This window comes from Orcinus orca, chromosome 1 (assembly GCF_937001465.1).
Source record: "Orcinus orca chromosome 1, mOrcOrc1.1, whole genome shotgun sequence".
Taxonomy (NCBI): domain Eukaryota; kingdom Metazoa; phylum Chordata; class Mammalia; order Artiodactyla; family Delphinidae; genus Orcinus; species Orcinus orca.
In genome coordinates, this window is record NC_064559.1 from 189911324 (window position 1) to 189934832 (window position 23509).

Sequence of the window (23509 nt, forward strand, 5' to 3'; positions counted from 1 at the left end):
TCGCTTGCCCGCTCCAGTCAACCCTAGGGCCCAATAGCCAGATCCCGCCTCGCCGGGCTCACACCTTGACCCAGCCCCCACGCGGGCCCACCTCTCAGTCACATCCCCTCACCACCAGTCCGACCTGGTCGCAGGTGAGATTGTGCCCCTCCGCAAGCCCCGCCCCGCGGTCAGACCACGCCCCTGGTCAAACCCTTCCTTCCCTACCCGTCCATGGGCCACGCCCCCTGACAAGACTCCGCCCCCTGGTAGAACCTGCGCCCCCACCCTCCGCTCGCCCCGCCCCTCGGAGGCCCGCCCTCCGCAAGCGTCCCCGAGCTCACCTTTGACGATTAGCTCTGCGAAGTTGGAGACGCCCACGCCACGCTGGGCCTGGGACACGCAGCGGTACAGGTCCTGCTCCGCGCGGCGCACGGCGGCCAGCGGGAAGGTGGCCAGGAAGCGCCGGTGGCTGATGTGCCTCACGCCGGCCGCGGGCACCAGTGCCCCGCTCTGTCGCTGAGCGGGGAGAGGGGCCAATGGGTCATGGGCGCCGGGGAAGAAAGGTCCAGATCTCGCTGTGACCCGGGCGAGGGAGTAAATGTCCCGGCCCCATTTAGCCATCCCTACTACACAGGGGCATTTGGGGTTCCTGGAACCAGCTCTGCCACAGGAAGGTGTGGGTCTGATTAAGGGAATGTGGTCGCTCTGCCTTTGATGGAAGGTGTGGTTGGAGGATCCTGGAGCCGCTCTCTGTCCTCGGGGGATGGGGCACCCAAGAGGGCAGAGCAGAGCCTAGGGAGAGCCAGGACGCATGTGTATGGGTGCTGGAGAATAACGGAAGGACTCAGCATTCCGCAGAGGAGCCAGAACTTTTCATAAGAAGTTGGCCAAGGTCCCCCCACACTCCCACCCCACCCACCTCACCTGCAGAAGGAAGCGCTCGGCCTCCGCTGCTCTGCCAGCAGCCATGCACTGGAACGAGGCGTTCTGGCCCGCATTGACCTCCACGTCGCCCAGGCGGGAGAAGTGTGGGGCCTTTGCTGCCGGAACAGAGCCTTGGTGTGAGCTGGGCTCGTGCCCCCTGTCAGCAGGAGCCGCAGCCACCCGTACCCCTCACCCTGCACCCCAGTGGGCTGGGACTCACCGCAGGGGTAGCTGAGAAGCAGGATGTCATCTAGGCCCATGTAGCCCCTGCGGTCTGAGGAGATGAGGGCCTCAAACAGCACCTGGGGGAGGTGGGAGGGTCCCTGTCATGCTGACATCCCTCCAGCCCTGCCTGGGGAGATGCCCACAAGAGCCCCCTTTCAGCTGTGCTCCAGCCCCATCCTCCTCAACAAGCAGCCCAGCTCACAGTTACCCTCCATACCAAGCCAGCTTGTTGTGGAAAGGGGTGTCAGCACCCAGAGCTAACAAGGTCAAGGCCAGAGGTTCCATCCCAATCCTGGACTGTTACCTTCAAGCCACAAAACTTCCCAGCCAGACAGGGTTTCCAAGTCAGCACTATTCCAACTCACCTCTACCCCAGCCATAAACTACTCCTAATAACAATCTCTGACACTGAACCAGACTGAACCATCACTGAAGAACCCAATGCTGACCACAGACTGACTCCTGATGCTGACACAAACTAATTCCAACCTAGGCCACTTGCTTACTCTGATCTCATGCTGACACCCCTCTACCCACACCCCCAAGCACAGACTGACCGCAGACTGAACCCAGCCCACCTGATATTCATTGGGCCAGAAGGTGCTGACAGCCAGCTCAGCCTGGTGCCACTGGCGGCCGTGGGATCCAGTCATATTCCAGACGGCACTGCCCAGGGGACCCCCATTGACACGCACATAGATGCCCAAAGTGCCCGGGCTGTGCCCATCCCGACTGTACAGGAAGTAGCTGAACTGCACACAGTGGGTGTCATTCTCACTCAGACTCTGGAAGATGACATGGGCCCTCTGGCCTGGAGCATGCTGGGAAGCATTGACCATCAAGTAGGAGCCTGGAAAGAGAGGAGGAAGAGGCAGGAGCTGAGAACTCAGGGGAGGACCAGGGTCAGGTGGGCACAGAGGAGGAGGCAGAAACAAAGGACTCCAGGCATTTGGACCCATCTGGAGTCAGCGGCCTGAGTTCTGGTCCCAGCTCTGACTCACTGGGTAAGTCCCTTCATTTCCCTGCATCTGTTTCCCAAAGTAAAGACTTGGAGCAGCAAAAAAACACACAAATCTGGCTGGGCCAAAACCCCTTTCTGGCTCCTCACCTCGCCCTTTATGACCCCAGTCCAAGCTCGTGCTAATCCACAGCTTTCCCCACATTCCGAGCTGTCCTGGGAGGCAAGGACTAGGACACTCATCTCAGGAGTCAAGAGTCCAGCACATGACAGGCCCTCAAAGTCCACCTCTTCTGAAGCCCTCCCTCTCCATCCCTCTATGGGTGTCTCTCCTGGCCCCTGGATCATTAATAAAGTATGTACCGCTCTCCCCACCAGCCTGTGATGCCTCAGGGCTCCACTGTGTCCCCAGCACAGGTCTGCAAGCTGAATGAACTTACAGAACAGAGATGGAATGAAAGGGCTCTAACTTCCCTTCCAGCCCCCAGCCCCTCAATCTAAACTCCTGGGATACAACTCTCTTGATTTCAAACCTGGAGAAAGGCAGCCCTGCCCCTGCCCCAGAGATCCAAGCTGTATGCTGGGAGTGGGGGAGAGGGGTGGTGGGGGAAAGGGGGCTGGACTCCTCAGGACCTGGCTGGGGGATTATGGCTTCCCTTCTGTGGGGAGAAGGCCCCAGCAGCTGCTAACGGGGTGCCTGCAGCCACCCAGGGCCACCTCCTCCCAGGCCTGGCTGCCAGCCCACACAAGCCCATTCAGATCCCAAACCACGAGGCTCCCTGCTCCAGGCGGGCTCTCCAGGGACTCCACTGGAGGGAACGGCATTCATCTCTGGGAGCCAGAAGCCTGTGAAGAAGGCGGCTCCTGCATCAGTCCTGGTGGGGTAGTAAACAAAACTCCAGGTCCCCATTCCCACCCAGGAAGGGGCGCATCCCAGCCCCCGCACAGTCTCTCTTGGCCCACTCCTCCATCCTCTCTCCTCTCCCTGTGAGCAGCTGTGGGCGTGTCTCTCTCCCCCTTTCAAACTGACACTTTGTTCTTGCCTCTTCCCCTTCCCTAGTCTTTTCTCACTCTGCATCCCTCCTCTTCTCTTCCATTTACTCCCTTCATCCCTGTCACCCCTCCTTCTCCTCTCTCCTGCTCTCTGAGTGTGAATCTCCCTCCTTCCTCCTCTCTCCACCTCCAAGTCTCTTCCCCAGAATGTGAGCACCAACACAGCAGAGAGACTGTCCATCTGGCTCACCACTGCATCCCCAGGATCCAGCCCAACGCCCACACTACATACAACATTTCTCTCCCCCTTTTGTCACTGGGTATGTCTCTGCTTGTGTGGAGGAGAGAGAGAAGCAGAGCCCACACAGGGTGGTCAGGACTGTAAGAGGTGAATTCAAATCAGCAACCTGTACCCGAATGCTAACCTGTACCAGGCCAAGGCTGGGCCCTGGGGATATGGAATCGGCCCGCTCAGTATCCCTGCCACGGTGGGCACCTTGACAGATCACTGTCACACAGGTCAGACTTTGATACCTGCCAGGACAGTGGTCAAACAAGGAGCTGAGAGCCCTGTGAAGGCAGAGAGGAATGCCCCAGGGAGGGCACAGGGTGAGCAAATGCACAGAAGAGGGGAGGCAGGGGGGCCTCCGGGAGTCGAGGCGAGGGGCAGGAGCCCAGGCTGCGGAGGCTGCCTGTGCTAGGTCGTGGAGGGCCTCTCTCCTGCTGGCTTCAAGTCCTGCTCCCACACTGAGAACCTTTGCTGCCCCTCCCACGAACTCTTGACAGCAGATGCGATCTTGGCCATGCTGTGAGCTGAGCAGCAAAGGCCCTGGCCCACTACTATGGCAGGGCAAAGGGGAGGGGCCATAGGCTGTCCCATTCTGGGTTCCCTCAGCAAGCCTTTTTGGTCCTCGCACTATGCTGTGTCCTCCGACTCAGCCCTCATCAGTAATAAAGGTGATAACTTGCTCTCCACCTGTCTTATCCTTTTCTTAATCCCCAGTTGCTTCTGTACCCAGTGAAGAGGGGTGCTAGTAGTTGGACCCCCTCAGATATCTCCAACAATAGCATCTAAGCATTCATTGAACCCTTACGTGCCACCCCCATGTTACGTACTTTATAGGCATTATCTAATAATCCTATGAAATGGATTATTGTGCTCTCCATTTTATAGTTAAGGAAATGGAAGCTCAGAGAAGTTAGGTGACTTGCCCAAAGTCACACAGATGGTAAAGTAATGAAGCAAAGATCTGAAGCCCAGCCTTCATGACTCTGGAACCAGTGCACTAAAGGCCATCATCAGGGTAGAAGGCCGGGACTAGAATCTACATAATTAGTCTCCTCTCAGTCCAGTGTTCACGCCGCCAAATATTCCCCATCCTGAAATGGGGTCAGGGCAGGGCAGAAGTCGGGAAAGATCCAGGAAGAAAGAGGCAGAGGCAGAAAGGTTTTACACACATCTACCCCCAAGGTTACTGCTCTGTCAGCATCTTCAAGCCTGGGAGACCAGGATTCAGAGGCTCACAGGGAGAAGAGAGCCTCCCTGAGGGTGGAGGATTTAGGAAGACCTGGCAGGAGTAAGGTGGATCCTGAACTAAGCTGCCATAGGAGTAATGGGAGGTGGGCTTTATCTTACAGTTTGTAAGGGTCTTTGATTACTTGAACCTGCACCCATTTTACAGGTAAAACTACCTGAGGTACACAATTGGTCAGGGTCCAGAGAGCTCCATATTCACAGTGTCATCTGTGTCATTACAGATGCCAAAGCAGATGGAGGCCCAGAAAGATTAGGCAGTGCACCCAAGGTAACACAGCAGGTGGGTAGCATGCCCCCGGAAGGAGATGAAGGGGGAATGGTGACTGAGAGTAGGCTCACCATGAGGCAGGTCCGCAGGAGCCCGGGTGCCAGGGTGGATCCTCACTTGCTCCCACTGGAAGTCGTCATACTGGGCCTGGCTGTACTCACAGGGCACTGCTGGGTCACTCGCCTCCTCGAAGGTGCAGCCGGCTGTGAGGGAAGGGCCTGCTTAGCCCAGGCTAGAGCCGGGCTGCTGGCCAGAAGGGCTCCTGGGGCTACCCTCTAGGTGCCCCGCACTGTCCCTTCCTACCCAGGCCCACCCTCATCCCCTCCGTCTCCTCAAGCCCTCCCCCCACTGCTCCCTCCCTCTAACCAAACACTCCCTCCCCCACCCTCTCCTTCTTTTCATTGTCTCCTCCCAATGCCAAGACCTCCCCACATTGCCCACCCCCCCAGTACTCCCCAGGACCTCCCACTGCTCAACCACCAATCAAAGACCCTCCTCAACAAAAGCCAGTTATCATTACTATCCATTAAAGCCTCTCAACAACTCGTGAAATCAAAGCTAGAATTATCCCCACTTTACAGATGAGGAAACTGAGGCCCAAAGAGGCTGTGACCTCCTTAAGGTCACACAGCAGGTTAATGACAGAGGTGGGGTTTGGACCAAGATCTGCTGACTGCTGGTCAGTGTTCCATCACCTGCCCCTCCATCTTTGCAGAGAGGACAGACAGTGGGCCCCAGGACTGGCAGGGTCATGAATGCCCTAAGTCAGCCCTGATGGTATCTCCTTAAAAATAAGAACAATGTCCACTGATGACATCAGGCTTCCGACAAGCCCTGCACAGTGCTAAATGCTTTAAGCGTGGATTCCCATTTAGGCCTCGCCTTCTAAGGAGGTACCACTACTGTACTTATTCCTACTTGACAGATAGGCTTAAGCGATGCACATTACCCAAAGTCACCTAACTGAGGTCTCTGCCTGCAGGAATGTGGCAGGCAAAACGGTCATGTGTGGACTGAGGACACATATGACTAGAGGAAGCAAATTCCCATGATTTGGAGCCAATATACATAGTTTAAATATGGCGGGGATTGAAATGGATGTGAGTCCTTTGGTTGGTAATGAGGTTCATATATCTTAGCTGGCTCATCAACGCCCTGAGTTGGACATAATACACTTGAGAACACCACTGGTTCAGAAAGTAACTGCAAACAGGTCCCCGCACTCACTCCTGAACCTTAGTGTTTGGAGCCCCATCAGGGGTAAATGAAGGCATGAGACCCGGGCAAATGCATGGACAAGTGGTGAGGAAGCAGGCACAAATCATGCCAGGCCCTGTCCTGGGTGCCTATCAGCCACTGGTACTTCTCCCCACTTGACAGATGAGGTGACTGAGGCTCTGAGGGGTGAAGGAATTCACCCACAGTATGCGGTGGTAGATAAGCAAGTGGGCTTTGGCATCAGACAGACTCGGGATTGAACCTTGACTCTGCACTTCGCCAGCCCTGTGGTGGTGATCCTTTCTCATCTTCAGTTTCCCCACCCACAAGTGGAGTTGTTGAGGTTTCAGTGCAGGGGTCCACTTAGCACAATGCCTAGCACATGCAAGCACTCAGGAGATAGCAGCTCTGCACCTGTTCCACCTGAGCCACCTGAGTAACAGAAGCAGGATTTGAATCCATGGCGGTCAGAGGCCAAAGTCCACATTTCTCACCAGAAAAGCCTTCACTATGAGAAGGAGCAAGTTTTAGCTGCTTCCCAGCCTCAAGAAGAGGAGGGGCAAGAAACAGAGAGTAACTGGGGAGTGAGTGCCATGTGCCAGGCACAACGGTGGGCATCTGCACGCACTGCTGGTGGCCTCACTTTCAGGAGGCTCTGCTGTTTCATCTGCAGCAGGGACTTCTCCAGGTTTTCGCGGATCATGTGAAGCAGCATCTCGAAGTGCACAGCCAGGCACAAGGGGCTTGCCACTGTTGGGAGCAGGGGAGTCTCCCTTTCCTCTTTATGGACCCCGTCAGAGTGTAAAACAGTAAAAGGTGAGCAAAAGGCTGGCACCAGGTGGATGGGATGAAATAACAGCAGCCTCTCTCCAGAGCTGGGGCAGGACGTTGGCTGAGCTCTTTGCCTCATTGTGTGAAGACCCCTGGTCAGCATGTGCCCTATGACCTGTGGAGGTGGGTTTTAACCCCATCTGTGCTGGGGAGGCCTCGGCTCTCCCCTTAGAAAATGATCCATAGCACAGCACGAAGAGAGAACATAGCTAGTAGGGATGATCAGGGAGGGCTTCCTGGAGGAGGGGACAGCTGACTTCATTCAGCCTGAGCTGAGTCTGTGCCTGAGGGTCTTAGCCAAGGTCTCCCTGAGCCTCCAAATTACCAGAAAGGGAACCCCAGGATCTAGAGTCTCGCTGGGGCTCAGGTCCTTCCTGTTCCTTCTCAAGTAACAAGGCAGCTGCCCCAGATGTCTCACCCATGGCCCTGCGGCGAGCCTGGGAATGCCAGCTCCTTGGCTTCCTCCCGTCCATTCTGAGCCAGGCAAAGTGAGCTTCCAGGACTCCCAGCCTGACTGACCTGGTCAGAGGGACCCCCAGACCATCTGACCTTGGCCAGAGTAACCCTGAGACTGCCTGATGCAGGTCAGTTGACCCCCAGACAGATAGACCTGAGCCAGAGTGGCCCGTCATCATCCAGATGACCACCAGACCATCTGACTTTGACCAGAATGACCACCAGACTGACTGACTGAGCCCAGACCAGCTGACCATGTCCAGAGTGACCCCTGACTTCCGTCAAAACGGAAGTCCTGCACCTGTCCCAAGCCAGGGTGATCTCCCCGGCTGACCATTCCCATCCAGAGTACCCCCTTCTGGAGGTAGAATGATTCCCTCTCCCTGATCCATGCCCATCCCCAGCCCTGTGTTTCTGGGCCAGGCCCATTCCAGCCACAGCCTTCAGGGGGTAACATCTCCGGGGCCAAGTTCTCCAAGGTGAGCCCCACCCTCATCTGCTCCCCAGCTCACCCTGGGATGGAAACAATCAGCCCTCCTGGATCCTGGGAAAAGCCCCATCACCTCCAGGCTGGATGGCTCAGGAGCTAGGAGTCCCAACGCCAAGTCCCCACTTCTACTAGAGACTCAACTCCTGCTAGGGGCCGCCAGCCCAGGGGAGAAAAAAATAGACCAGACTTTGTGTTGAGAGCAAGAACGGTCAGAGAATACCTCTCGACTCCATCAACACAGACGTGGGCACAGACATGCACACACACATCAACGCCATCACAAGAGGGCTGCCACTTACCACCATGACCCCCTGTGCCACTGATTCCTCATAATAACTCACAAGCTCAGTACTATTTTTATTCCCATTTTACAGATGGACACCGAGGCACAGAGAGATGAGGTGGCTTGCTCAAGGCCACATCTTAAGTCCCAGAAGCTGGGATTTATACCACCTATCTTTTTTTTTTTCATCTTTATTGGAGTATAATTGCTGTACAATGGTGTGTTAGTTTCTGCTTTATAACAAAGTGAATCAGTTATACATATACATATGTTCCCATATCTCTTCCCTTGCGTCTCCCTCCCTCCCACCCTCCCTATCCCACCCCTCTCGGTGGTCACAAAGCACCGAGCTGATCTACCTGTGCTATGCGGCTGCTTCCCACTAGCTATCTATTTTACGTTTGGTAGTGTATATATGTCCATGCCATTCTCTCACTTTGTCACAGTTTACCCTTCCCCCTCCCCATATCCTCAAGTCTATTCTCTAGTAGGTCTGTGTCTTTATTCCCGTCTTACCCCTAGGTTCTTCATGACATTTTTTTTTCTTAGATTCCATATATATGTGTTAGCATACGGTATTTGTCTTTCTCTTTCTGACTTACTTCACTCTGAATGACAGACTCTAGGTCCATTCACCTCACTACAAATAACTCAGTTTCGTTTCCTTTTATGGCTGAGTAATATTGCATTGTATATATGTGCCACATCTTCTTTATCCATTCATCCGATGATGGGCACTTAGGTTGCTTCCATCTCCTGGCTATTGTAAATAGAGCTGCGATGAACATTTTGGTACATGTCTCTTTTTGAATTATGGTTTTCTCAGGGTATATGCCCAGTAGTGGGATTGCTGGGTCATATGGTAGTTCTATTTGTAGTTTTTTAAGGAACCTCCATACTGTTCTCCATAGTGGCTGTACCAATTCACATTCCCACCAGTAGTGCAATAGTGTTCCCTTTTCTCCACACCCTCTCCAGCATTTATTGTTTCTAGATTTTTTGATGATGGCCATTCTGACTGGTGAGAGATGATATCTCATTGTAGTTTTGATCTGCATTTCTCTAATGATTAATGATGTTGAGCATTCTTTAATGTGTTTGTTGGCAATCTGTATATCTTCTTTGGAGAACTGTCTATTTAGGTCTTCTGCCCATTTTTGGATTGGGTTGTTTGTTTTTTTGTTATTGAGCTGCATGAGCTGCTTGTAAATTTTGGAGATTAATCCTTTGTCAGTTGCTTCATTTGCAAATATTTTCTCCCATTCTGAGGGTTGTCTTTTCATCTTGTTTATGGTTTCCTTCTCTGTGCAAAAGCTTTTAAGTTTCATTAGTTCCCATTTGTTTATTTTTGTTTTTATTTCCATTTCTCTAGGAGGCGGGTCAAAAAGGATCTTGCTGTCATTTATGTCATGGAGTGTTCTGCCTATGTTTTCCTTTAACAGTTTGATAGTTTCTGGCCTTACATTTAGGTCTTTAATCCATTTTGAGCTTATTTCTGTGTATGGTGTTAGGGAGTGTTCTAATCACGTACTTTTACATGTACCTGTCCAGTTTTCCCAGCACCACTTATTGAATAGGCTGTCCTTTCTCCACTGTACATTCCTGCCTCCTTTATCAAAGATAAGGTGACCATATGTGCGTGGCTTTATCTCTGGGCTTTCTATCCTGTTCCATTGATCTATATTTCTGTTTTTGTGCCAGTACCATACTGTATTGATTACTGTAGCTTTGTAGTATAGTCTGAAGTCAGGGAGCCTGATTCCTCCAGCTCCGTTTTTCGTTCTCAAGATTGCTTTGGCTATTCGGGGTCTTTTGTGTTTCCATACAAATTGTGAAATTTTTTGTTCTAGTTCTGTGAAAAATGCCAGTGGTAGTTTGATAGGGATTGCATTGAATCTGTAGATTGCTTTGGGTAGTAGAGTCATTTTCACAATGTTGATTCTTCCAATCCAAGAACATGGTATATCTCTCCACCTATTTGTATCATCTTTAATTTCTTTCATCAGTGTCTTATAATTTTCTGTATACAGGTCTTTTGTCTCCTTGGGTAGGTTTATTCCTAGATATTTTATTCTTTTTGTTGCAATGGTAAATGGGAGTGTTTTCTTAATTTCACTTTCAGATTTTTCATCATTAGTGTATAGGCATGCCAGAGATTTCTGTGCATTAATTTTGTATCCTGCTACTTTACCAAATTCATTGATTAGCTCTAGTAGTTTTCTGGTAGCGTCTTTAGGATTCTCTATGTATAGTATCATGTCATCTGCAAACAGTGACAGCTTTACTTCTTCTTTTCCGATTTGGATTCCTTGTATTTCCTTTTCTTCTCTGATTGTTGTGGCTAAAACTTCCAAAACTATGTTGAATAAGAGTGGTGAGAGTGGGCAACCTTGTCTTGTTCCTGATCTTAGTGGAAATTACACCACCTATCTTTATTCAAGGAGACTAGGCACAAACAAAGCAAGGCCCTGGTAGTCTGTTGGCCACATGTACAAATTCGGTTCCACTCATTGGACATTCATTCACTGACAGTACAAAGCAGGCCCCAGGTTGGCACTAGTAGAGGCACAAGAATGGTTAAGACTCTGCTCTGCCCTCAAGGACCTCCTAGTCTGAGTGGAGGTAAGGGAATGAGACAAAGCAGAGAAGGGTCAAGACCACAAGGGGAGTCCGGGGAGGAGGGTGGGTACAGGGGGAAGGCTTCCTGGAGGTGGGTGCATCTGAGCAGAGGGATGGAAGGATAGGTACCATTCTGGCCAGTAAAGATGGAGAGAGGGGCATCTGAGGTAAAGGGCCCAGCAGGAGCGAAGGAAGGTAATGAGTAACACAGTTGGTCCAGGGCCCAGAGAGGAGCCCAGACTGGCCAAACAATGGTAGATAAGATGGGAGGGAAGGAGGCTGAGGCCAGATCACGGACAGCCAAGTGCCAGGGTGAGAAGTCCAGCCTCATTTTAAGGGGGGAAACCATACTAGGTATTTGAGCAGAGAAGCACCTGGATTCAGATGAGACAAGTGACACATCCTATAAGCAATGAGGAGGGCAGGTGGCTTCTCCAGACAACACTGTAGGATCAGAAGTAGGACAAGTCATCAAGGGGTCTGGAGTCAGATGTCAGGAACTGGTGAGGAAGGGGCCTCAAGTCCCCATCCTGGATGCAAATGGCACGCGCTCCAATCACACCGACAGAGATGCACAACACACACAGACACACACAGAGTGTTCACATACACACACTCTCTCCCCCCAGCCTCGTCTAAGCCTTGGGGACACAGTCAGCTGGGCTGGGGACAGGGAGAAAACCAGACCCCTCCGTGGGTACGCCATCTCTGCCAGGGCCTCCCTGAGAGGGTGGGCTGAATCAACCCAGGACCCCCAGCAGCTCCCCCAGACTCGGCTCAAACTGGCCCAGCTACATTCCTCAGCTAATCTTCACAATCTGGCAGGCGGTTGCCTGAGCAACCGTCAGCCACAATTTGGGAAGGCAGGATGATGGTTTATCCACATCCGGCTGGGCTCCGGATGGGGTGATGTAAGGGGCAAAGCAACCTCTGCAGGAGGAGCCAGAGTGCGGGAGGGGGTCTCCCTGGAGTGAGGGTCTCCACCCCTCCATATGCTTGTACTTCCATATGCAGACCTGTGTGCGTGTGTGCGTGTGTGTGTGTGTGTGCGCGCGTGCGTACACATGTACATGGCTGTGAGACTGATAGCCTGGTATTGACTTATGAGTACTCGACTGGGAAGCAGAAGGCCTGGATCTAATTCCTGCTGAGCCTCTAACTTCCTGTGTGACCCTGGGCAGGTGGCTTGTCCTCTCCGAAGCCCTGCTTCCTCACCTATGAAATGAGAATGGGGACCTTGGTGACCTCTAAGACTGTTCCACCTCTAGAATTCTGATTCCATTCGTGTGAGCATGTATGTGGGCAAGAATAACTTGAAGGCAGAGAGAGATACTATAGGGGAGAGGTGAGGGTGAGTGTGGCTCTCACAGTGTAGGTCCCTCAGGCACTGTGCTGTGAAGTGGTGGGTGTGTGGCTGTACGTTTATCTGCAGAGATATATGGGCACATTCAGCAGGAAGCATGTGCCTAAGGGGGAGGTGAGTGTACACGGCAGGTAGAGGGGAGTCGTGCGTGCGTGTGTGCGTGAGCGTGCACGCGTGTGCACGTGGGCACCACAAGCATGGAAGCACCAGACTTCCTCGCCACCAGACAGGGAATGGTGCTCTGTGCCAAGTGTGGCTGCCAGCCACCATCAGTGTTTTCCGAAGACCCTAGGTAAACAGAGGCTGTTTGCAATGAGATTTTTGTTCCCTTTGGTTTGTCAACAGAACATTCAGTTCCCAAGGGACGGTCCCAGGAGAAACAAAACTCCTCCCAACAGATTACAAATTTAGGGGCTGGCATCATACCCAACCCCTGGCATAGCCCCAACCCTTGCCTGGGGAACCCAAATACAACCCCAAGGATAACACCGGTCTATTTCATCATCTGAAGCCACACTCCCTTTCTAGGTAGCCCAACCCAACCCTAGAACCAACACAGGCTCACCCTTGGACATTCCTGCCCAACCCAGCCCCATCCCATGTTCTCCACCACAATAACAGCTCCACCTCAGGCCTGTCTAACCCCTACCTCCTCCCTTCTTGAGATCAGAGACTGTCTCTTAATGCCTTTGAGCCCCATCCCCAAGCCCCGTGTATAGTAGAATGCCAACAGTGGCTGGACTGATCAACCCCATGATCCCAGCTAGTCTGATCCAGGCTCAAGGACCATGACGCCAGCCCAGAGACCTGGCCCAGCCCACTTCACTGCTCTCCTGGCACAGATCAACACAACCAGACCTTGGCTAGGGCTCCCCCGAGCTGCCCTCCAGAGCCCTGAATAATTGATGCACAATTAACAAGGGCAGGGCTGGCAGCAATATGCCCACCTTTTAATCACCCCGCATTCAGGAGAGCTGCAACCACGAACACCCAGGGCCAGGCCACAGGGAGAGAAAGCTGAGCTGATATCCCCTACAGGAGCCAGTACAGAACCCAGCGATGCCAACAGCCCTCCATCTCTACTGAGAATAGAAGGAAGCCAACTACAGCAGGGGAAACTTCGGCCAGGCTCACTCCCCATCTCCCGGATCAATATGCCCAGCAAATCCCAAAGTTAGCAGCAGGGCTGCCATGTTGTTAGTGTAAGGGGAAGGCACAGGGCAGGGCCAGACTCCACACAGAGGCAAAGGGCTGAACGGAGGGTTGCTCTTTGCAGAGGTACAGCGGGCAAAGGGTACACAGACCCCTGTAGTGCAGACACCGTGTGTCATATAAAAACACAGTGCAGCGTAGAGAGGCAGAGGGCTGTGAACGAACACATACAGTGCAAAGATCTGGACTTTCTAACGGTCCCGTGGCAAGAGAGGGCTACGTGGCTGCGGTGTGGTGTGTTGCGGGTGCAGTGCAGCAGCTCCACTGTACAGAGGCGGAACGCAGTTATACAATGCAGGGGAGCAGAGAAGTGTACACAGACCCCCACACAACACCTGGCACAGCATGGCAGGACTGGTCGGTGCCATGATGCAGTGGAGAGGTGCCCCATCCATCGTGGCCACGACCCAGAGCTGCACAGAGGCACAGTGCCGCAGTGAGCACTTAGTGGTACATTGGGCTGGCGCTCAGCACCAAGGGATAGGTGTATGCAGGAACACCGAGGGGGTATGTCCAAGCCTCACTAGGCTTGGACATAGTTGGCGCTCCATGAATTCTCACTGAAAGGATGTCTAGTGGAGGCATGCAGAACATGCAGAGATATAGGGAAGAGAAAGACGTGGTGCAGTGCAGAAGGAATTGCTGGGTGCTCGATACAGTCCCAAGGAGTACAGTAAGTGTAGACTGGAGAGCAGAGGTAGAAAGTGGCACCAAAATGAAATGTAGTAAAGACACCACATGGAACAGGGAATTCAGTGCATCTTGAAATCCAGTGGAACGCACACAACCCAACAGTGAACAGGTATAGTGCAGGGTAGAGGCCCAGGACAGTGACCGTGTGCAGTGCACAGACGCAACGCCGGCTACTTGCAAAGGTAATGCCTGCAAAAACACACGCCAGTCCCGAGCCCAACAGAATGGCCTCAAGCTGCAGTGTAGCTACCGACTCCTTGGGCAGTGAGCAGTGGGGGCCAGAGGAACACTGCAGTGAGGCCACTTGAAGCAAAGATGCTGCTCAACCGGGGCTGCCAACAGAAACCTGGGGAAGGACACCAGCTGACACCTCAGTGGCCGTACAGGGTGAGATAACCTAGAGGGTGGCGTTACAGCGGCAATGGTACAGTATGACGGGCTGGGCCAGGAGATGCGCATCTCCAGTGCAGTGCAGTGAAGCAGCGGGACAGAAGTGCTGTGCCGGGCAAAGGGGCACTGTGTTTGTACAGCGCGACGGTGGACTGCAGACAGGCTGTGCCCGGCCATGCCCGATGCAGTGCAGATGCCCACTACAACAATGCAGTGCAGTACAGAGAGGCCGTGTGACGCAGATGCAGTGTCGTGGTAGCACGGCATCTGTTGGCACAGTGCAGTGGTGCGTTGCCAGGGACTATGCACAATCCCAGGGGGGTCCACAAGCCCAACACAACATCATCATCCAGTAGAGTCACACAGCACAGAAGAGCCACAAACACACAAATGGCAGCACAACTGCAGAACAGAGGCACAGCACAACGGGACAATGCGGGTGGAGCATACAGACACGCGGGAGAGTCCACACAGCCAATGTAATGCGGGATCTCACACAGCGCAGCCATGCAGCATAGGGCTGAGATGCAGTGCAGTGCAAGGATGCAATGCAGTGGCCCAGTCCTGAGATGACGGGTCCAGGACTCCCCAGAGAGCACACACCCAGAGCAGGCCGGGGCTTTGATGCAGAGCAGTTCTTAGTGTGAGGTGAAGACGTGGCACACTTCTCCCTATGATGCACTGGAGAGCAGGGGAGCCGGGACCCCCAGAAACCCTTGTGCCTACAGCTCTGCCTGGCTGGGCTGGCTACCCCATGGGTTGGGGGTGAGGCCTCATCTGCCCTGGGGGCTTCCCCCCACCTCACCTCCCACTCCCAGCATCTTCCACCCCAGGGACTCTCCAAGGGCACAGGATGAAGCCATTGCCACCCGTGGGGCAGACAGCCAGAACTGAGCACATTGTCCAGGTATTTCTATCTGAGCAGGGCCCCAGCACGCAGGCAGGGGAACAATGAATTCAGATTCTGCTGAAAAGCTTTTGGACAATTAAAGCACATCCCCTGGCCCCCAGCCCAGGGACAGGCAGTGTGGGGCAGGACGAGAGAGAGATGCAGAGGGAGACCTATTGGATTAGGCCCTGGCACAGGGTGGGCGGGAAGTGGACTGAACGGAGGGGAGGGGGTGAGAGGCGAGCCAGACCCAATGACCTGGATGGTCACTCCAGCACTCCCAGCCACCGTCACCCCTCCCAGGCCTCGGTTTCATCAGAGCCAAGAACAAGCTTTTCTGAGCACACAGGGTGCTGCACACACACACACACCCTTAATAATAGTTTAGCACATACAGTGCTTACTACAGGCCAGAACCTGTTCTAAACAATACACGTATGTATATAAAACATATCCTCATAGCAACCTCGTGCAGTGGGTTCGTTCCATTATTATCCCCATCTCACAGATGAGAACACTAAAGGCCCAGAGAGGTCAAGTCACTTGCCCAAGGGTTACAAGGCTAGCAGTGGTAGACTGAGGATTCGAACCCAGATGGTGTGGCTCCCAAGTCCATGCTCTTCACCACCACACTCTAGGTACAAACACACAGGCACACACGCACAACCACACGGGTATACACGTACACACATGCAGACACACACATAGACACATCCTGAGCAATGTATTTCCCAGTCTCTCAGCTGAGACCCACCTGTCCTGTCCAGATAGGTTTCTGATACCTCCCAGTTGTCACCTCTTATCCCCCATCAGCTGTCCCATATCCCCCTTCTATCCATCCCTCACCTGTCCCCCAACCCTCAGTTGTTCCCCCAACACCACCTGTCCCCTCATTCCCAGCTGTTCCCACCCCCCAGATATATCTTTATTGCAAGTAATCTCCCATCCCCCCCGTTGTCCCCCACCCCCAAGTTGTCACTCCACCCCAGCTGTGATCCTGCTCATCAAATATCTCCAACACCCCTTCCCAACTTCCCTATCCCAATCCTTCATCCTCTCCATCTATACTCAGCTCCCAAACCTCAGGGACCCCTCTAAGCCCCCCTTTTCTTCATCCCTTCAGATTCACCACCAGGTCCTGGGGTCTGCACCCTGGGAATCCGCTCAAGACCTCCTGAGTCATCCAGTAACAGCTGCCTTCTGGGTTGTCAACCCCAGGGGTCCTCCCCAGCCATTCTTCAGGCAATGGCAGCCTCACCCAGGGCCAGCCAAGGGGGGACACCGGCCCCCAAGCATGACTGCCCTCTGGAGCCCCAGCTCCACTCCCACTCCGAGCCTTCCCTGTGTACCCAGGGGTCCACATCAATGCAAACACTGAGTAGGCACATGCCATGTACAAGGCCCTGGGGACGGGAGATGACAATGACCCAGCCCAGCCCTTCCTCCCAGCCTAGTGGGGAAGGAGACGGAAAACACTGCAGCCCACTGACACACGTGCATGGTGGGAGAAACCTGGCCAGCCGTGTCGGCTGGCGTCTGGGAAGGCTTTCCTGGGGAAGTGACATCAGAGCTGGACTTCTGAAGGCTGAGCGAGTAGCCAGGCCTCCAGGAAGCAAGACGGGTGGGAGTGGTGTTCTCGGCAGAAGGCACAGCACGTGCAAAGGCAGAGAGGCGTGAAAGGGCCTGGCAGGTTCTGGGACCAGCATTGGCCTGGTGAGCCTGGCTCATAAGGTGGACGTGGGGAGTGGGGTCAGGGGAGGAGAGGCATAAACATGAAGCTGTCATGGAAAGCAGAGGCTGGGTCATACGGGGCCTCATCTGCCATGTTAGGCTTTGGTCCCAGCGTGCTGGAGAGTCTGCAGCTTAGCACAAGGGAGGGGCAGGATCCTATGCCTGCCTGTGAGGCCATTCAGATCCCGGGGTGGGAGAAGCACTAATGGCAGAATGGAGACCAAGGAGGGGGCTGCTGCAATCATCCAGGCAAGAAATGATGTGGCTGGAGAGAAGGGGACATGGATTCAGCAAAACCTTCTTCAGTGGCCACTGAGCGACAGGCCATCCACTCCTTGAGGTGTCTGGGCCTCACTAAAGATGCTGTAGGCCTTGCACCTCTAGACCAGCACTGTCTATAGAATTTTTTGCTGTGATGGAAATGCTCTCTACCTTCACAGACTGACCAATTCCATAGCTACTAGCAACAGGCGACTCTCGAGGACTTGAAATCTGGCTGGTGAGACTGAGGGACCGAATGTTTATTTTAATGAACTGTAGCTAAGTGGCCACATGTAAGTGGCCACCATACTGAAGAGAGCAGGTAGAGAACATTTCCGTCATTTTAGAAAGTTCTATTGGATAACACAGCTCTAGAATGACGAACCATAGAGAAGCAGAACCACTGGGGTCTCCTCCAGTGGCAGCACCCTCTGGCAGCTGTAGGGAGGTGAGAAGGCAAGCCCCAGGGAAGGCAGTGTCACAGGCTGAACTGGCACAGCCCCAGTCCCTGGTCCATAGCTGCGCACGGTCACCGGGACACTCCCCACCCAAACATGCATATCCCTTTCCAGGAGACGCAGACACCTAAATATACAAATAGACACACAGACCACAGGGCACCCCACAGCCAAACTCACAAACACCTGGGTACTCCAGTGCATGCGCACCCCACTGCTGGATACATAGATACCCCACACCCGGACACTTGGGTACCCACACCCAGACACCCAGGCAGCCTGGGCAGCCCCACAGCTGGACACAACACGGCTACACTCCCACACACCCATTAACCTGAGGAATCCCAGACACCTGGATACACCCACCTCCAGATCCAGAGACACTGGGATATCCTTATGTTGACAAACCCAGTTCCTCCCACATCCTGGCACTGGGACACCCACACCCAGAACCTGAGACACCACCCACCCAAATAGCTCCACCCCCAAACTCCTGGAATCTGACACTTGGATACCCAGACACCCCAGCATCAGGCTCCCCAGGTTCAGACCAGCTTGTCACCTCCTTACTCCAAGTTCAGATCCTGCCACACAGGGTAACCAGATGGCTAGACTCTCTGAGAAGCCACACATGTGTCCTGTGCCCCAGGCTGCAATCATACCATCAGAACCACACACACACACACACACACACACACACACACACTCTGACTGCCCAGATGTCAGAATCACACCTGCACACACCTCAGCCTCTTCCCTGAACCCCACCTGCAGGGGTCAAAACAGGGGGCAGCTCTCCTCCCTTCCTGGGCTCACAGGCAGCCAGGACAGAGGCTGAGACAGAGGACAGAGTCTGCCCTCCTGCCGCAGGGCCCTCCCCTCCTCCCCAGACGCTCAGACTGACAGTTGGGACTCGATGCCTCTCACCAACTGCCGAACCTCCAGCACAAAGAGCTGAGACCAGGGGCCGGACAGGCCCTGCCAGCTGCTGGGGGGCAAGGGCAGTGGGGGTGGGGCTCAGAGGACGGTGGCTGGGGGGAGGGGCTGGCAGGCAGAGAGTTGACCTCTCCAACTCACAGCTCCCAGACAACACTCTCTGCATGGCCTTTTCACACACACCATCCCCCAGCAGAATTTTCCAGATTCCTGGAGGGAAACCTATTATCTGTAATCTCTACTTTCAGTGGAGTCAGTGCGCCCCCATCTGGCATCTCCGGCTCAGAACCTGACCCACGGGACATCACTCATTCTTTCATGCTGGGTGTATTTACTCAGCAGGAGTGGGCCAGGCCTTGTACCTGGCACTAAAGATTCAGAAGGAAACTAAATACCCAGTCCCTGTCCCCACAGAGCTCATGTAAGGGAGAAAGGACAAATAAACTGTAATTACAATAATTACGGTGTTATGGAAAACCCTAATCAACCCCCACCCTCCCTTTTTAGGCTAGAAGGGGGAGTAACCAAGGAAGGCTTCCGAGAGGAGGTGATGTCTAACCTAAAATCCTAAGGAGGCGCAGGAGATCACCCAGTGAAGAGGTGGAGTTAGAGAGCTCTGGGGAGAAAATATAGCTTGTGCAAAGGCCCAGAGAGGAGATGGCAGGAGTGGACATTTAGTGGGTATTAGTAAGTGGGTTAGACTGGCCACAGCATAGGATGCAAGGCAAGTAGTGCAAAGCTGATGGGACTGGACAGGCAGGCAAGGGTTAGAGCAGGCAAGAGGACATAGCGGGAGGGACTTAACCCAGGAGGTAATGGGGAGCCTTCAAAGGGTTTCAAACCAAGGTTTCAAACACGTGTTTTAGGAAGATCCCTTACACTATGGAGGGAGGGGTGGAGGAAGAGGCTGGAGCCTTCCTGCCTGTGAAAGATGGATGAGGATGGAGAGAAGGGGACAGTTGAGAGAGATCCTGAGATGGCATAAAGGTAGGATGCATCAGGATGTAGGGAGAGCAGCTTGGAGGAGGGAGGGGGTTAAAAGACGAAGGAGGGCACAAGGTACCCCAGCAACTCTAACTAACCCAGCCCGGCATGAAAAGCCACCACCCACCCCATTCTAGCTTAGCTGATGAAGGCATGGAAGGATGGCAGCATGCCTGGAGCAAGCAGGGTGTCCCCCTGGATCTTCCCTGACACCAGAGCTAGGACGGAGGCCGTCCAGGAGCTCAGCACCCACCCCCCACTCTGGCCACTCACACATCTTCCTGCTGTGTCCCTCCCCCACCCCCAGGGAGAAGGGCCAGCTGCCCAGACAAGCCTTTATTGCCCAACCTGAAACCACTGGGCAGCCTCTCCCTCATTCCTGCTGTCCACAACTCCAGCAACCAAAAGGACAAAATGAGCTAGAACGCAGCAGAATAAATTACTGCCAGATTTGCATGGCTCAGAGACATCACCACCCACCCTTTGGGGGGAGGGAGACTCAGGAGGCCTTCAGGGAGCTGGGCTGACTCTAATCAACGTGGGGACAAGGGGAGATCACACCCCTTCTACTAAGGGCTTCTGAATTAAGCTCAACAGTAATAGCTACAGGTGCCAGGAACTGTAGAAGTGAAGTGACTTGCCCAAGGTCACAGGGACAGCATGTGGCAGAGACAGACTTGCACCCAGGTCCCTCTGGCTTCAAATCACAGTCTCTCGCTCTGTAGCAGTCCTCAAAACCATCTTTTGTTCCCTGGCACTCACAAACAGAGCTTTAGTTTACAATCTACCAAGTACCATACACCTTCATTATGAAGCCCATGGGGCAGATGAGGAAACGGCGGCCCCAAGAATGGAAGTAACCCACTCAAGATCTCACTCCCAAACCTCAGTCCTTGACAGTCTCCCCTACCGGCAGGAGCTAGGGCACCTGAGGGTTCTTGGAATCAAGATGATGGTGGCAGGGATGGGGGAGCATGTACCCTTGGTTTGATCTCAGGGTGGGGGAGGGGGACAAAGTTGCTGCAGGACAGGGGGAGGGATTGGGGGAGGATAAGGAGGGAGGCCGCCTTAGGCGTCCTCTCGGGCACCGAGCGGTCAAAGCTAAAACTGTGCGCGATGGCCTGGGACCGCTGGGCCCGGCAGAGCTCAGAGCCAGTGGCCGGGGCGGCTGCAGGTGCCCAGGGAGCTCCGCCCGAGGGGCCGGAGGGAGCAGCGGGGCAGCGAACGCGATCGGGAGAGGCCAGTTCTCGGAGACCGGCGGCCTGAAGGAGTCTCTGGGGCCGACGTGCTTCTGCCCGTGTCTTGGCTCGGGTACCCGTCTGGGGCGTCTCCCCGTTACTCAGCGCCCCAGGTACCAGGCTGAAGCCGCCCAACTGGAGGGGCTAGGGGTGCTGAGGCCACCACCGGTAAGGGACCTGCCACCCCCGCCCCAGGGGAGGCATCGGGCGCAACTCAGCAGAAGAGGGCCGCAGTCTGGGATCCCAGGCCCCAGGGTAGGATGGGGGGTTGGGAAGGGGGTGGACAGACACACCAACACACACACAGACTACACACGGTCCACAGCACACACGGGTACACAGACACAGCTTTAGATACACACATTCAGAAACGCTATCACACGTACAATTACACACACACACACACACACACAACACAGTCCAAAAGACTCCAGACTCCAAAACACACCCAGAGACAGCGCGGTCATACAGCACACAGAAGCCCGGAGACACACGCTCACACACGTACACTCACTCACGGCCGTCCCGGCCGGCGGGGAGGCCGCACAAAGTTGCGGAGTCGACTGAGGGGGTGTCCCGGGAGACCCCTGCGTTCGCGGCGCCCCCAGCGCGCTACGGGAGGGGGCGCCGTCCGGCCGCCCAGAGCCAGGCCCGGCCCGCCCGGACTCACCCCCGCCCAGCTGCCCTGGAGCAGCCACGGCCCGGCCCCCGCAGGAGCGCCCGGGCGCCCGGCCTTACCCTCCCGCCGGCCTCGGCGCGCCCCGCGGCCCCCCGCGTCCGCCACCCCCCCGCGCCGGGCCCTCCCCAGTCCCGGGCCGGGCGCCCCGCAGCCCCGGCGCCGCCTCGGATCTGCCGCCAGCCAGCGCCGCGCCGAACTTGCGAAACAACAAACAGCCCGAAATGTCGGAGTCGGCGGCCGCCGGGCCCCCATCCCTCCCTGGCGAGCCTCAGGCCCGGCCCGGCCCGGGAGGGGAGGGGAGGAGAAGGGAGGGGGCGCCGCCACGACAACTTGTTCCGGGCCCGCGCGCCCCACACGCACACCCGAGGGACACACACACACACACCCCCTGTCACCGCCCCCTCGGGCGGCCCCGGGCCCCGTGCACACACTCAGCCACGGCCCAGGCGCGCACCACACTCGCAACATTCCCGGACACGCAGCCAGCACGCACGAACACACTCACATCCGTTCCAGACACGCTCCTACACACGCATTCCCGGCACATTTGGCATTCACTCGGACCCGCGCAGCCCCCCGGCGGCGCACACCACCAACCCCAGACACTCCCACACGTACACATTGCGCACACGGCGCACGGACACACACGTTCCGGACCCGTTCCCACGCCTTCACACACGTACACGGATCTCACAAGCACACACACCGCACACGCGTTCCCTGCTCCACACGCGGGCAGAATCCACAGAGCACTCTTCGCCACACGCAGAACACAAACACACGAGCCATTCTCGGACACACAGCAAGCAACACTCCGGGCTAGGGCACACAAAATGCCCACAAATGCAGCACATTAACAGACACAACTCCTGCCACACAACCAAACTCAAATGTACAAACAACAGGCACACAGTCCTACTTGGCCCCACACACACTACACAGTGGCAGAGACACAAGACACTCAGCGCACACCCCATGCCTCCTCGATGCACACAACATTCACCTCAACATACTCGTGGACACACAACACACACAGCACCTCTTCTTGCACATAACTCAGGACACACACCATTCGCAGGCACACAACACCCTGAGCACACGATCGCACATCCCACACTCAGACACACAGGGAGCAGGCTCGCAACGTCCGGTCACCCAACACTCCCACTTTCTTTCGAGCTACGCCACGGGCGCCGGGGGCTCCGCGGGGCAAGCTGGGTCCGACCGACTCGCGCTTACCTGCCGGAGTCTCGGTCTCGGGCGCGCAAAGCTGGAAGGTGAGCGCCAGGACGAGAGCCTGGGCGCGGGCCATGGTGCGCCGCAGCCTGCTCCGGGGGCCCGGCGCGGGGGGCGCAGCCGCCGGAGCCCGAGCCGGGCCCGAGGAGAGCCAGAGCCGGAGCGAAGCGGCGCGGCGCGGAGCGGGACTGGCGCCGAGTCCAGAGCGGGAGCCCAAGCAAGCGGGGCGCTGACGTCAGGCTCGGCCGCGCGTTCCTCGGTCTCGAGGCGCCCCCTGCTGGCAGCCGCGCGCGCCGCTGCCCGGTTCGGTGGCCCGCGGCCCTGGTGCGCCCCTCCCCCACTCCCGGACCCCCTGGAGATCCCGGGCTGGGCCCGGACGCCCACCAGCCTCTGCACCCACCGGGCACCGACATTCTTAGGTGAGCAGGTCCACGCCTCTGCTCACTGCCCGCGCCTAGCTCCCACACAGCTCTCCAGAACAGAGACCAGGGACACCCGGCCTCTCAGTCCCATCCAACGCTTGAATCCCCGCTACCTAGATCCCGTCAAATGCGCATCCATACATACCTCCAAGGACAGGGAGCTCATCACCTACCAAAAGCGGTGGTGGGGTCTTTGGGAAAGCTAGCTTTTAACGTCGTTCATAGTATTGCTT

General features: G+C 55.4%; 1 protein-coding gene across 6 annotated transcripts in view; it reads right to left on the bottom strand.

The window, feature by feature from the left end:
* PTPRU (protein tyrosine phosphatase receptor type U) overlaps positions 1 to 23060 on the bottom strand; it is an 83671-nt gene extending 60611 nt beyond the window's left edge. For all 6 annotated transcript variants that reach the window (XM_004266564.4, XM_049712186.1, XM_049712191.1 and 3 more), the window contains exons 1-6: positions 22858 to 23060; positions 4959 to 5090; positions 1710 to 1981; positions 1127 to 1208; positions 907 to 1022; positions 324 to 498 (exon numbers count right to left, since the gene is read on the bottom strand). In XM_004266564.4, the coding sequence (XP_004266612.1) occupies positions 324 to 498; positions 907 to 1022; positions 1127 to 1208; positions 1710 to 1981; positions 4959 to 5090; positions 22858 to 22930 (850 nt within the window). In that variant the 5' untranslated portion in view covers positions 22931 to 23060. The remainder of the gene's footprint in view (positions 1 to 323; positions 499 to 906; positions 1023 to 1126; positions 1209 to 1709; positions 1982 to 4958; positions 5091 to 22857) is intronic.
* Positions 23061 to 23509: the final 449 nt, after the last annotated feature.